The 15,344-nt window shown below is 40.4% G+C and overlaps 1 protein-coding gene across 2 annotated transcripts in view; it reads right to left on the bottom strand.

The window, feature by feature from the left end:
• HIPK1 (homeodomain interacting protein kinase 1) overlaps window positions 1-15,344 on the bottom strand; it is a 54,462-nt gene that overhangs the window by 30,010 nt on the left and 9,108 nt on the right. For both annotated transcript variants that reach the window (XM_021002225.2, XM_021002213.2), the window contains exons 2-3: window positions 11,889-12,966; window positions 4,862-4,985 (exon numbers count right to left, since the gene is read on the bottom strand). In XM_021002225.2, the coding sequence (XP_020857884.1) occupies window positions 4,862-4,985; window positions 11,889-12,964 (1,200 nt within the window). In that variant the 5' untranslated portion in view covers window positions 12,965-12,966. The remainder of the gene's footprint in view (window positions 1-4,861; window positions 4,986-11,888; window positions 12,967-15,344) is intronic.

Here is a 15,344-nt window from a genome sequence, read left to right on the forward strand (position 1 = left end):
ATACCCACACCCTCTATCTATCTATCTATCTATCTATCTATCTATCTATCTATCTATATCTATATATCTATATATATATAGAGATATATATATATATAGATATATATATATATATATACTTCTTCTAACTGCTCCAATAGAGATATAGTTCTCAAGAGTTACAAGTATCATCTTCCTGTGTAGGGATATAAACAGTTTAATCTTATTGAATAACATGGGTTTTTTTTTCTTTCTTTCCTGTTTACCTTTTTATGTTTCTCTTGAGTTTTGTATCTGAAGATCAAATTTTCTGATCAGCTCTAGTCTTTTCATCAAGAAAGCTTGAAAGTCCCTATTTCACTGAATGTCCATCTTTTCCCCTGAAAGACCATGCTCAATTTTGCTGGGTAGCTGATTCTTTGTTATACTCTAAGCTCCTTTGCCTTCTAGAATACCCTACTCCAAGCCCTCTGATCCTTTAATGTAGAAATTGCTAAGTCCTATGTATTTCTGACTGTAACTCCTTGACATTTCAATTGTTTCTTTCTGGCTGCTTGCAGTATTTTCTCCTTGACCTAGTAATTCTGGAATTTGGCTATAATATTCCTTGGAGTTTTCATTTTGGGATCTCTTTAAGGAGGTGCTCAGCGGATTCTTTCAACGACTATTTTACTTTCTAGTTCTACGACCTCAGGGCAGTTTTCCTTGCTAATTTCTTGAAAGATGTTGTCCAGGCTCTTTTTTTGATCATGGCTTTCAGGTAGTCCAATAATTCTTAAATTACCTCTCCTGGATCTATTTTCCAGGTTAGTTATTTTTCCAATGAGGTATTTTACATTTTCTTCTATTTTTTCATTATTCTGATTTGGTTTGACTGATTCTTGATGTCTCAACAGAGTTATTAGCTCCTACTTGCCCAATTCCAATTTTTAAGGAATTATTTTCCTCAGTGAGCTTTTGAACCTCCTTTTCCATTTGGCCAATTCTACTCTTTAAGGAGTCGTTTTTCAGTCAATTTTTGTGCTTCCTTTCCCAAGCTGTTGACTCTTTTTTTCACAATTCTCCTGCATAACCCTCATTTCTTTTCCCAGTTTTTCTTCTACCTCTCTTATCTGATTTTTAAAATCCTTTTTAAGTTCTTCCAGGAGAACTTTTGGGGCTTGAGACCAATTCACATTCCCCTTCCAGGCTTCCCATCTAGGCATTTCGCCATTGTTGCCCTCTTCTGAGTTTGTGTTTCGATCTTCCCTGTCTTCACAGTAGCTTTCTATGGGCAGGACTCTTTTTGGGTTTGTTGCTCATTTTTAAAAGTTGAACTCTGCTTCTGGGGCACAGGGGCACTCTCCCAAGCTTCTTATTCTGGGGGCCAGGGGCCTGGTCACTGGCTTTCCGTGCCACAGCCCCAGATGCTCGTGGCTTGCCCACTGCACTGGGGCAACCTGGCCTAGTCGTGCTTGTTCTGCCAAGGTTCTGGGGCTGGCTTCACAGCTGTCCTGCTAAGCTAGGATCTAGGGGCCTCAGTTATTCATATATGCGGTGGCTAAGAGACTCCCACTCGCTTGCCTGGACACTGTCTGCACTGGGCTGAGGCCCCCTTTTACCTAAGTGAGGCAGACCTTTCCTGAAGCCCTTCTAAGTTATCTTAAGCTAGAAAAATTGTTTCACTCTATTTTTTTTTGTGGGTTCTGTCACTCCAGAATCCCTTTAGAGGCTTGATTTAACGTTTCTGAGGGAAACTGGGGAGAGCTCAGGAAACTTACTGGCTTCTCTCTGCCATCTATGAACTCTCTTTTGACAGAAGTTTTAAAAACTTGAGGAAAAAACCCTCAGTAATGAACTATGAAGAACCCCCTGGAACAGCTTTTCATGACTCTCCAGGTTAGCTTTGATACTTATATTGGAAGGGCAGGGCTTTCCTCAAGACCTATTTTCTTCATGAAATCTCCCCTAATAACTCCTAGCTCTCACTAACGTATCTCCCCCTTTCTCTGAATTGCTCTCATCTGTACCACTCAATTGAATTCTTGATTATACAATGTTTGCTAATTGCTTCTAAAGCAAAAGGATCAATATAAAAAAATGAGAGGGAGCTTAGAAATCATTCAGTCTAACCCCCAGCTCCTCTTCCATCACCATTTTACAGATAGGAAAATGAGTCTCAGAGGGGTGAAGGGACTTCTACCACATTACTTCCCACAACTAACAAGTAGCAGAGCTAGGATTCAAACTCACATCTGAGAACTGCAAAATCCAATGCTTTTGCCACTACACCGATACATGCAATTCCACAGATGCTGTCATCACCCTCTAAATCCAGTTAAAGCATAAGTACCTTCAGGACAGAAACCAGGTTTTTCCTTCTTTACCTCTCCTCCCCACCCCTCAAAAAACAATCCTGAGCTCAAAGATGAGAAATAAATACTTGATTGGTTTCCATGTGAAGTATAAATTTTGTTTAAGCTCCAAAACAGTAATGTGCTATTCTCTTCAAAAAAAGAACTGTATTAAAGTATAAATATATCTGAAAAAAATAAATAAAAATTATGAACACAAAGGCAGTAAAACCAAAGGCCAATTTTAGACATCAGCGGCACATTCTTCAAAACTGGAATGATGCTACATAATTTTGAAAACTATTCAAATAAAATACCCCATAAGACACGGGAAAAGCTACATGGCTTAGTGTAAACAGAGAGGCCTTGACTTGGAGTTGGAGGACTTGGGTTCAAATTCTTACTTCTTAATACTAGGGCTCAGATACTTACTGTCAATACAGCCCTAGACAAGTTCTTTAACCTTTCTGGGACTCAGTTCTTCATCTGTAAGATTGGGTTAACACTAACATCTAGTCCAACAGAGTTGTTGTGGACTAAATCAAGTCAACAAGCATTTATTAGGTACCTACTATGTGCCAGGCACTGTGTGCTAAGCACTGAGAGTACAAACAAAGGCAAAATAAAGCCACAGCTCTCAAGACCCTCCCAGTCTGACGAGAGAGACAACATGCAAACAGCTTTGTGCAAACAAGCTATATACGGGATAAACGGGAGGCAATCTCTGAAGGCAGGTGCTCGCTCAGGTTAAGGAGGACTGGGAAAGGCTCCTTGCAGAAGGTTGAACTTTAGCTGAGACTTAAAGGAAGCCAGAGATGCCAGGATAAAGCTTCAGGCATGTTGGTCAGGCAGTGAAAATGCCGGGAGATGGAACGTCATCAAATGAGATCAAACATTGAAAGCACTATAAACATGTCAGCTATGATAATTATTCAGTACTGTTTGCTTCAAAATTTAAATAGTCCTTTGTGATAAAAGAATAGGAAACCACCAGTCTGTTCTTCACAGCCAACAAGATGCTCTCACACAGCTGTAGAAGAAGATATCACAAAGAAACACTTGGTATTAATGATAGCAACAATGTTTCTATGCAATTGTACTTGGGTCCAACACATGGCCTCTAATGCTTCCCCACAACTGCAACATTCTCATGACTGAACCCTGGAAAAACCACCTTCCTAAATCCACCAGCTCTAGTCCATCTTGCCCTCTCCAGAGTCACACTCAAACAGTGATACGATTCTTAGAACTGTCAGATCTTTTTTTCCCCCCATAAACCTCAAAACTGCCCATCTATACTTTCAGTGTCTTCTTTGTCAGGCTCTGCCTCCCAGGAAAAAGTGTGACAGCATCCTTCCACCAGGAGAGAGGACACTGGTACCAGACACATGGAGGAGGTGGATCTAGCTAATAGGCTGGTTACGCAGTTGTGGCCAATCCCTTCAGTGCAAAAGAGATCAACACTGCTACTGGGTTAACTCTCACAAGGAGGACTGAATGGAATTACACAAATCACAGCACAAAATATGAACATTTATAATACAAGAAACCTAGGCTTCACTTACAGCCCTGGTCCAAAAGTCAATTTCTAGAAACAGGTAAATGTCATCTTTCTTCCAGTGCACAATATCACTGAACTCATATGAATAAGAAATAAACATACGCTCATCTTTTTTCTTTTAATCATTCTGTACCACAGAACCATTTCATGGGAGGGAGTCAAGAAGCCATCATTTAAGAGTAATTTCCAATCCTACAACCCCTCCCCAATTTCTCAAACTCAAGGGCCACTTTCAAAACAACTTAACAACATAGGAAATTGCAGGACAGCTCTTCTACTGTTGCGGATTCCTCTCTTAACCATCAGAATCACACTCATAATATGTTAGTACAGCAAAAGGAAAGGGACTTTCAAGATTATCTAGTCTAGACTTTTATGGATGAGAAAACACTGACGCATGGTTTCCATCATAGATTATTTCCTTCATAAATTCTCTTCCACAGGGGCACTGTAAACACATTTCAGTTTGAAGAGTATTTTATTCTAAACTTTTCACAAAGTTTAGGCTCATTCAAACTTCACTGTGAAGCTCATGGAACTCCATAATGAAAATTCTCATTTTTCATCTATATCTTTCTTTTGTCTCTTAATTCACAAGACAAAATAGTACCCTGAAGATAAGCCTCAGGAGCTATCTCTTCATGACCAATCATTTCAAAAGGGGAGAAAAGAAGTAGAATATCACAGGATTGCCTCCTCCATCATTTTCTGGAAATCCCGAACATCAAAAATCACTATCAAAGGCCATGAATTACATTGCAGTCTTAAGGAGAAGAAGTTGGAGGAAAAGCGTTAAAAAATGTCACTATTCTTTTTCTAAAATCCACAAATTTACATTGAGATTGGACTTTCACCACAACTGTTTTTCCCCTAATATCTAACCACTCCACTAGAAATAACTTGTCTGACCTGTTCCTGCCCAAATCCAATTCTTTTTTTTTTTTTAAGGCAATTGGGGTTAAGTGACTTGCCCAGAGTCACTTCTTACCTGATCATATTCTGAAGCACCAGGATAGAGAGGCCACCCCAGGAACAGCTCAGCTATCACACAGCCCAAGGACCACATGTCAATAGCTTCACAAAATGGCAGTCCAAGAATGATTTCAGGAGCTCTACAAAACAAAACATCAGACCAAATGATAGATTATGATCAATTAACACATTAAACTAAAATGCCAAGGGAGTCCTGCTTTTGTGTAGAAAGTGAAGCACATTTTGTTAATGAAACTGAAAATCATCTGATATATTAACCAAAGGGTTCTATACCTTTCTCCTCTCATGAAGACATGAAGTGAATAAATTGATTCTCTTTGCTTCATTACTAAAATGAAGCTAATTCTAAAGCATAAAGATTTATCATAGAATCATAGGTTTAGAGCTAGAAGCCACTGAGTCCAAAACCCACATTTTTCAGGTGAAGGAACAGAGGCACAAAGAGACTAGTGACTAGCCCAGGGTCACACAGCTATTAAGTTTCTAGGGATGAACTTGGGCCCTCTCCACTACACCAGGTCACCTTCTGGAAAACCTTTGTGTTCTTTTGTATAAAGCTACAACTTCTGCAATGTAAAAAATATTTCTAAGAGAACATTGAAGCAAAGTGCTTGAAAGGAGAGCATAATCAGAAATAAGTTCTGGAAGTAAATGTGCCTGGAGTTCTATGGAGTAATGATAAAATTTTCAAAATCTCTAGAAAGTCCCTTGCATACATGGCTAATATGGAAATAAGTTTTGCATGAATGTACATGTATAAAGTAAATCTAACTGCCTGACATCCCAGGTACAGGACAAGAGGAGAAGGTAAGGGAGAGAATTTGGAAAAAATTTTTAAAACTTAAGAGTTAAAAAAATTCCTTGTACTCAGTAAACTTTTAATAAATAAAATGTGCTTACTGATTTCAGTCAGAACCAAGTACATAATGCTTCAGAATTTCTTGACCAATTCTAATACCACCAAAACAAAAAATATTAAAGGTACAGATAAACTGACTGAGGCAGAGAAGAAGAAATGAAGGAAAGAGATACCCCCCTCCCAGACGTCTCTTTTAACCTATAATTGCATCTCTGCTCACATGGTAACTATGCTTTGAAAAGATCCAGGGAAACCAAGGCCTGACTATAAACTTTCATGTGTCCTGTATTAAGTTCAGTGTCAAGTGCTAGGAAATTCAGAAAGTCACTTGTGGGCTGATTTCTCTCTTGCTTAACTTACTGTATCACACGAAGACATCATGAACACTAGTTTTCAGCAAGAGACTATCTTTACCCCTTTAAAGATCATTCAGAAAAGCCCATAATATGAAATTTCCATTACTCACCCCCTTTTTTAAAAATGTAGATACAATCAAACCTTTTCACTGGGTAGCCTTCAGCTTTCACCTTAGGAAAAGGTCTCTCTGTTTTCAATTCCCAAAAATATGAGTTAATGTTTTACGCTAACAATAAACTCTAAAGAATGTGACAAAACCAAAACCCACAACATGTGTCCTATTATGTTACCTATTGATTCCTTTGCAGAAGAAATAAAGCAGTCATCTGTCACGCAAGTAAAACAAGCCAGCATTAAGAAGCCCCAGGAAGAAAAGCCCTTCACCTGAGAAACATTGGAAAAGAAAGCGAGTCACTGAGAACTAGCTAAAGTTAGGGATGCCTCTGGTTTGTTGAAGAAGGAAGCAGTACAAAAAGGACCAAGCTTCCACAACCAACCCCAGGAATAAACAGCACAAGACTCAGATAGCTTCAGACCAGACTGGCCCACTGGCCAAGTCTCAAGTTCCTCTCATTTTAAATTCTTCAAGAGTAATCATCCCAATTAAGCTCCCATACTATATCAGAGGAAACAGGAGCTAACATTCAGTTAAGAAGTTACAATCCTAGAAATCCAAATTGGTTTTAACATACAAACTAAGCAATTTAAAAAAAATTTAGAATACACCTTGTCCCAAGGATTTCCTCTATTTGTTCCAAGTACAGATCTTTCCAGGAAGGAAACTTTCCTATTATATTCCAGCAATACCTAGTCTTCAAAAAAGTTCATTTGAGGCATTATTAATCTCTCAGAATAGTATATGATTTTAAAAGAGGTTTTCACCAATGTAAATCCTAAAAGAGACAACTGAAACATCTCCTCCTCCTCCTAAGCAGAGAGGTGGAGGCTACTAGGGAAGCCTGCAACAAATACTGACAAATGCCATCTTCTGGAACACGATGCATTGCTTTAGTTGTTTTTATTTGTCACAAAAGAGATTATCGGCCCCATAACTGGAAAGACTAAATGCATTTTAAGTGGTTTTACTGAGTAGTAGTCCAAATAAAAATAATTAACAAATATTTTATGGCACTTGCAAATTTAGGAAAAATCTTTCCTCAAGACGATCTCATGAGGTACAGAGTGCAAGTATAGCGTCCATTTTACAAATGAGCAAACTGAGACTGAGAGGTTAATTTACCCAGAGTGGTTTGGATACTGTTTGTGAGGGGCAGGCCAGGGGTTCTTTTCACTACACCTTACAACATATCTCATTTGATCCTCACAATTATGTGCACAAGTAGTACAAGTATTATCACTACCATTTCACAAATAAAGAAATTGAAGATGAAAGGATAAATCCCCAAGAGCACCTAGCTAGCAAGTAATCAGGCCCCTTAATTTCCAAAGCAATGCTCCTGACAAGACATCACACCACTGCCTCTTCCCAAACCTAAAAGCCAGAGTCCTTGAGAAACAAGGCCTCACGGATTCTACTAGAAAGTTAGTAGTCCTATAAAGACCAGCAAGTTGGAAGCTTACAGCCAGCTCCTGGCTTGCAACAGCTAATGGCTGTGGCTTGTTGCCACCTCTTACAGGACTATTTGACTTGGACTGTGGAATTATTAATCAAAGAAGCAACTTTCAAAAGCTCAAATACTTGAATTGTGGGCAGAGGCCCAGCTCCAGGCACCATTCCCCCTTCAGGTGATTGTAACTGAACAGAACTGATGGAATTTCAGTTTAATGAAATGCCAACAGCATGTGTTTTTCCAACACAGAGGTGACAGGAGCTCTCTCATCAACTAGAGAACTAACAAGTCCAGAAACATCATAAAAGCACTGCAAAGGCAAGGGACCTGAAATTTCAACTTTCATCTAGCACAAGCAATCATTTTCAAGCTCAGGGCAGTGCTAAAACCAACTGGCAGGTAGAACTCAAACATGGCTCTCTGTCAAAGTCAAGATTTCAGCTTAGAACACTGTCAGTCATCCATAGAGGAGGGGCTGACTAATTCTGCCACCCCCGCCTTACAAGAAAGGCATGTTAAATCCCCAAAAGATAAAGTTACAGGAAGTGGCCTGGCCATCCAATGACTCATTTATGAACAGGTAATAAACATACTTTTATGTTTCTCAGGCTCAAAGTTTTGGTCACTGAAGGAAAATACTCCCTCTGCCAACTTCCAGTAAAAATGAAAAAATATACAAAAGAAAAAGAATATTAGCTAGAGAAGATATAATTTTCCCACATTAGCTTCCTTCTGTTTCTGAGGCAGCAAAAGCAGCTGGAGAAATCTATAGATGTTTGCTCACAACAGCAGCCCCACGGTAAAATCAAAGACAATAAACAAGAGAAAGCACAAGGTAGCTCAAAAAATGAGGCTTGCTCAGCTTCCTGTAGCCTTCTCCTTATACCGATAGCCTAGAAATATTCAACTCACATATATACAAAAAAATAAGAAATACAAACTAGTTCCCTTTATGTAGAACAGAAAACAATCCTAGAAGAATTCATGGAGGAACAGGAATAAGACAACCCACTCTTGTATTCAGCTTATATTTCTTAGAAAATTTTTTTCATTATTGTATCTTCCTTCACTAAACCTACCCCATATAACCTCTCAATCTCTCAAAAACCTACAAAATGAACAACACTTGGGAAGTGTCACTTGCCAGGTGTTCACTGCTTCAATTGAAGCAGAAAATATGACAAATGTTTGCAGATCCACTTGGATGGAGAGATGATTTTACCTGCTGTCAATGAAAAAAATTCCATGGTCTAGGTAGGTCTTAATTTTTTTTTTTTGGCACCTTTGACGATACAACTCCCTTATGGACAGAACACTGAAAAGGGTCTAATTACTGAAGCCAGCAGTGGGAACAGAAGTTCCTCCTTTGTGATTTCTCAACTTTAAACTTACTTTAAGTTGAAAAACTCCCCTAGGCACTAAAACTTATTTTCACTGAGGTCCACAGTGGAGTTTAGAAAGCCTTGACAACAGGACCAATTAGCACAAATCATCCTTTTCACAAATCTTATTTTCCCTTTCTCATGTCAAAGGCATTAAGTCAGTCACCAGATCAGATGTTACATCAACACTGACTTTTTTTACAACTGTGAATAAAGTTAGAATGTATAGCTTCACTGTAACTAGTTGAAGATTTTTTGTTTTCTCTTTAAATGATAAAATGGTGGGGAAAATACTTTTTCTTACTAGATTCTGTCCTACTACTACATATCAAATAATGGAATCTCAGCTGGAAATATGAGCCAGCTGGTCTGCTGAAGACCACCCACATGGAAATTGGTGATGCTAGTTATACAAGGGTTCACACATCGGAGCAAAACCTTTGTCCCTAAGAACTCAAGACTCAAAGACAACAATCTGTTTGAAGCAAGTCACCATTTATGTGGGCCAAGCACAAAGTTCATTGACTTTAGTTCTATCCACTGTCTGAGTAGGTCCATGCTATCAATTGCAAAAAGACTGGGGAAAAAAAGGTGCAATAGGTGCTAATATTCTAGCATGTAGTATCATCATGAAATGTTTTAATATGAAGATGAAAGATTATCTTTGAAGTTTTGATGTCTCACTGACCAGAAAGATTTCCTTGTTTCCTAAAAGGGGCAAATGTTTGATGCATTTTTTAAAAAAGAGGGTAAAGCAGCATGAAAGAAGCTTAAGCCCCCCATTGTGGATAAAAGCCAGCAATAAAGCTAGAAAACCTCAGTCCTGCTGCTACCACAGAGAAGGAGCACAGATAATGTCACATTCAAAAAGTCCTGAATCACAAACCTCAAAGACTACACAGAATGTGCCTCTATTTCTGGGTGAGACCCTTGCTTAGTCTGGGTTAAGATTTCATAGCTATAGTTGAGGGGCCAAGTGTTGTAGGCAGTTAAAGAGCTTTGCTGAAGAATTATCAGGGGACGGATTCAAAGCATGTCCTATGTCCTATTCTAGAAAAAGGAATCAATAAATCCAGCTTCATCACCTCAAGGTATACTCAGGATCACAATTACTCAAGTGACAACTTCCTACAAAAGGGCAGAAGAGATCACAGTTCTCAGCTCTCTACACACCACTGAAATCTAGCTAACCATCCTCTCTTCAGGGGCTACCCATTTTGAAATGAAAATCCACCAAAACGTTTTCTGTAAGTAATTCTACAATATACTTTCTGAGATTTCAATAATTTCCTCTCTGAAATTATCAGCAATTGCTAATAAAGGCCAAGTTCTAAAAGTGGAATCCACTGTGTCCAACGTGGGGTATAGAGTTGTTGCTCAACATGGGAGAAAGTGGGGGCACAAAGAAGAAAAAAGATCAGAGAGGGAAAGAAAAGCTGAAAAGCACTCAATCCTTTATTATGGAATTATTTTCCTATTACCTCCATAGGTAAGTGCCTAGGCAGCTGGCCCTTCAAAATACATGCAATCTGTGATGGGGAAACAGCTAAAGAAAACTAGAGTCAAGTTAATTTTGCCTAGAACTGCTGCATAATTCTAAGTAAGTCATTAATATTTTTTTAAATGGGGATCAGAACCTGAAAGGCTAAGGTAGGCAGCAGGTGACCAAACCACAGAAGCTCTCATAATTCCCCACTTCATTCTAGAGTTAATGTAATAGGAGAGAGACTTGGGGGAAGGGGAGACAGGGAAGGGGCCAGAGAGAGGGATCCAAGAGAGCAGTATGCAAATAATTCTGGTATGTGCTATTATCTAGGAAATAAAAGCCCTTAAGTGAGCAAAAAGCAGTTCAGAATTTTTTATCAGGGTCAAGGGCTTTGCTCTACTTATTTAAATAGCTGCATTTTCCTTCAGTTCTTTGTTTCTCAGACACCAGTGGTAATAACCATATCTTTGCCAAAGACAAAGTTGTCTTTCAATAACTATGGTACTACACGTTAATTAGGATAACTTATCTATCTAAGAGTATAACTGAACAAATTACGTGACAACTGGGTTAAGGGATAAGCCAATTAAAATCTTTTGGCCATGATCAGAAGGAAAACATGGGGCAGCTAGGTGGCGCAGTGGACAGACCACCGGCCCTGGATTCAGGAGGACCTGAGTTCAAATCTGGCCTCAGACACATAACACTTACTAGTTCTGTGACCCAGGGCAAGTCACTTGACCCCACTGCCTAGCCAAAAAAAAAAATCAGAAGGAAAACAGAAAGAATCACATGGACTAAATGACCTCTGAGGTCCCTTTAAATCTAAGGTCAGCTCTAAATCTATGATCCTATGATCTTGTGGGAGAAAAGGAAAAAATAGCCTAAAATATGATTCAGAGACACTGGCTACTAGGAGTGTAGCTGATGGGGGTCTTTTTCTCTAAAATATTTAATATTCCCAGTTAAAAGGCTTAGAGTAACAGCTGTGTGCAATCACAAGCTCATCAGTAATAAATACAGCCTACCTCTCACTAAAGGAGAAAAGAATGAGTATGGAGTAGAGTGGTCTTAGAGAAAGAATCATGGTGGTGTCACGACAACTTGCGACACCCCTCAAAGTCTCAGAACATTAAGAGTTCCTTATTCTTTTCTGGAAAAGTGGCCACAAAGGATACTATAGAGAACCCCCAACTAGCCCTTAAAAAAAGGCAGATCCAGAAACAAGCTTCTGTAGAAGAGCACACCTCCATCTCTGTGAGGTACAACCTATCACCATGGGCCCACGTTGTACTGAGGGAAATGATTCTAGTACTCCCTGCAGTGCGTGTTTTAATGGCTCTCTTCAAGAGAGGACAGACACTTGCCTGTAGTACCGTGACTGTAAATAGGTGGAGCACACAGCTTTGGATACGTGACTGGCAGAGCCGAAGTCAATGACCTTCACGCGGTACGGCTGGCGCACAGGATCCACCAGCATGATGTTTTCTGGCTTTAGGTCGGCATGGATCAAGCCGAGGCTCTTGAGCTTCATCAGAGCTGTGGCCACCTGCTGTAGGATTGGCCGAATGTACTTCAGTGGCAGTGGACTGAACTTGTTCTGCTTGAGGAAGTCATATAAGTTCTGCTCCAGCATCTCGAACACAAGGCAGGTGTGATTCTTGTGCTGGAAGCACTCATAAGAACGGACAAAATTGTACTCGTCAGCATTCTCACTGCTCAGGCGGGAGAGGATGCTCACTTCGATCTGGCCCTGTCGGGCATAGGAAGGGTGGTTTTTCAAGATCTTGATCGCAACAATTTCCTTGGTACTCCGCTTCCAGCACTTGGCCACCTGCCCAAACGTCCCTCGGCCCAAGAACTCTAGGACTTCGTAGCTGTTGGTCATGGAGCAAAGGATCTCATGCTGGACCAGCTGGTAATCCCCTTCTCCGCTGGCATTGCTGTTCTTGGTGGTCACGGTGGTGGTCGTGGCAGCGGCGCCCACCACAGTCCTGTTCTGCAGCATGAGAGGGGGATGTTCTTCTATGATCTGCACGCTGCCGTTGCTGTCCACCTCCTCACTTTTTCTTTTCAATCCACATTTTTGATAGGGTTCCAGCAAAGAAACGTTGCCTCTGTGAGGGAGGGTCTGGCTACTCTGGAAGGAGGTGGTGGCAGCACCACCCGTGCTGTCGGCGGCGGTGACCACGATGTGCTCCACTGTGGGAGCTGGCAGGAGGAGGCTCTGGTCGTAAGGAGGGAGGTTGAAACTTGTCACCTGGTGAGAGGAGCTGGCTTGCCCCTGTGCGGCAGAGAGGTTCTTGCTGTGGGGATAATACTTTTCGTTGCTGCTCTGTCCTGAAACATCCCAGCCAGAAGGCTCTATTTTCAGTTTCTTTGCACTGCAGAAGGCACTCGACGAGACTGACGGGGGGGAGAACACCTGCAGCTGTGATGCCATACCTAAAGAGACACCCAAGAGACACAAAAGGCATTAGCAATATTCCTGAGTTAGTGCAAAAGCAAACTTGTTCTTTCAGAAAAAATTTGAAAGTACACACCTTTCTGCTCTGTAGAAATACACACCTTTCTGATCTGATTTTTTAGCATCTACTTTCTAAATGAAATGCTATATACTTCTTGGAATTTTTTTTTGGGGGGAGGTTGGGTTTGTGGGTTTGTTGGTTTGGTTTTTTAGGCAATTGGGGTTAAGTGACTTGCCCAGGGTCACACAGCTAGTGTCTGAGGCCAGATTTGAACTCAGGTCCTCCTAACTCCAGGGCTGGTGCTCTCTCCATGGCACCACTTAGCTGCCCCTACTTGTTTTTTATGTTATCTATATTTCTCTGTTTCCCAATATAAGCTTCTCCCCTTCCCCAAAGCCATCCCTAAGAGTTCAATAGAACAAGTGACGTGTCAGCAAAGTCTGATATTATAATGTTCCACACCCTTAGTGCATCCACCTCTGCAAAGAGATGGGAAGGGATGGCTTCTCCTGTCTCTTCTTTGGGGCTAAGCTGGAGTAAAACATATATTCTCAGCAAATATTTTTCCTACTGTAGAATGATAAAACTCTTCACTTAATTAGACATTTGACAATTCATCCTACACTCACACACACACACACACAATATGCTAAAACAAATATTCCTGAACGAACATGTTATTCTTATTTGTACTAGTATCTTATCCCCTCCTTCACTAGCTAGGAAACTATGAGGATAGGAACTTTATCTAAACTTCATATCTCCCGAAGTACCTAGCTTCTGTCCCACACACACACACACACACACACACACACACAGCAGGTATGTAATAAATATTTACTGAATGGATAAATGGTGTATGTATCAAATCTCAAGAGCTGAGGTAACTAAGCAGCACTATAAAGAAGATGCAAATAGCTATATAAGGAGATGAGTAATAGGAGAGTGGATTAAATCATTTCTAAGGTACCACATAGCAGAGGTCTCAGAAACAGGCCTGCAATACCTGCCAGCACAGCCTGAACCAGAATAAAGTGTAATTGGAAAATATTTATCAAAATTTAAAAAAATACAGTAAAATAGAAGTAATGTTGATATGTGGTTTTCTAAGTACATATGCAGCACTTAGGGACCCTAAAGTATGGTTTAGTGGTCTTGTTTTTGAGTGTAACAACATTGCCTTATAACACTATGAATTCACAAAATGTCATCTTCCTTCTCACCTTGACTACCGTATTAACTTCCTGACTGATCCAGCAAATTCACCTTGCTAATCCACACCTCACACAGCTGACAAACAGGCATTCCTAAAGTATAGCTCTGCCTGTGTCCCTCCTCCTCCAGTAGCTGACCACTGCCTGGCCAGCACTGGAAACCCTTCAGGCTCTAGTCCCAACCTATCTCTATAGGTCAATTGCACACCACTCCCCTCACACACTCTTAGCCAAACTGGCCTACTTGCTCTTCCCCACCACAAAACCTTCCACATTCTGAAGCTGGGCCCTGGAAGGATATTCTCCCTCCATCTCTCCACCTCTTGGAGCCACCATAAGTCCAAGTTCTACCTCCTGCAAAAGGCCTCTCCTAATTCTTCCAGTGGGTAGCTTAGTGGTACAGTGGATGGAGCACTGGGCCAGAAAGACCTGAGTTCAAATCTCAGACACTGGCAAACCACTCCAGTATCTTTGCCAGAAGACCCCATATGGGGTCACAAAGAATCAGACATTACTGAAACGACTCAACAACAAATTATCCTACTAATTACTGCTCCCCACAAACCACTGTACATTTACCCTGCATACATCCTACTTATAAATATCTATGAATCCAATGAATCCCTTTAGTAGAATACAAGCTCACTGAGGGCAGTACTCTCATTTTGTATGTGTATGTATCCCCAAAGTCTAGCACACAGATGCTTAACAAAGGCTGGCTTGAGTCTCTAGAACACAGAGATCACTCTGCCCATGACAACACCCTCACATTTAAATACACACATTCCCAGGAAGTCCTAGAACTTTTTTGTTTAAGGGAAACTAACACTCAGGAAAAGAGCTGTAAGCAAAATACTTCAGGGGAAAAGAAATTGATATATCTGCAAAATGATAACCTGTCCTTGACCTGCAGCCATGCTTATGATTACTCGAACACCCAAGATGCTGACTTTGATCAGAAACTATAGTACTTTGGAGGCTAGTGGAATCTAGAATAAGCATTTCTGTAATTCAGTTAACCAAGGAAAAGTATTTAAAGGTCTAAGGTTTAGATACTAGTCACAGAACAACCAAAAAGGAAGGAAGCATGACAAAAGATGTTACAGAACATCAGAAAGCAATTGTGTACATTTCTCTGGGC

This window comes from Phascolarctos cinereus, unplaced genomic scaffold (genome assembly GCF_003287225.1).
Source record: "Phascolarctos cinereus isolate Bilbo 61053 unplaced genomic scaffold, phaCin_HiC Scaffold_5;HRSCAF=322, whole genome shotgun sequence".
NCBI lineage: Eukaryota > Metazoa > Chordata > Mammalia > Diprotodontia > Phascolarctidae > Phascolarctos > Phascolarctos cinereus.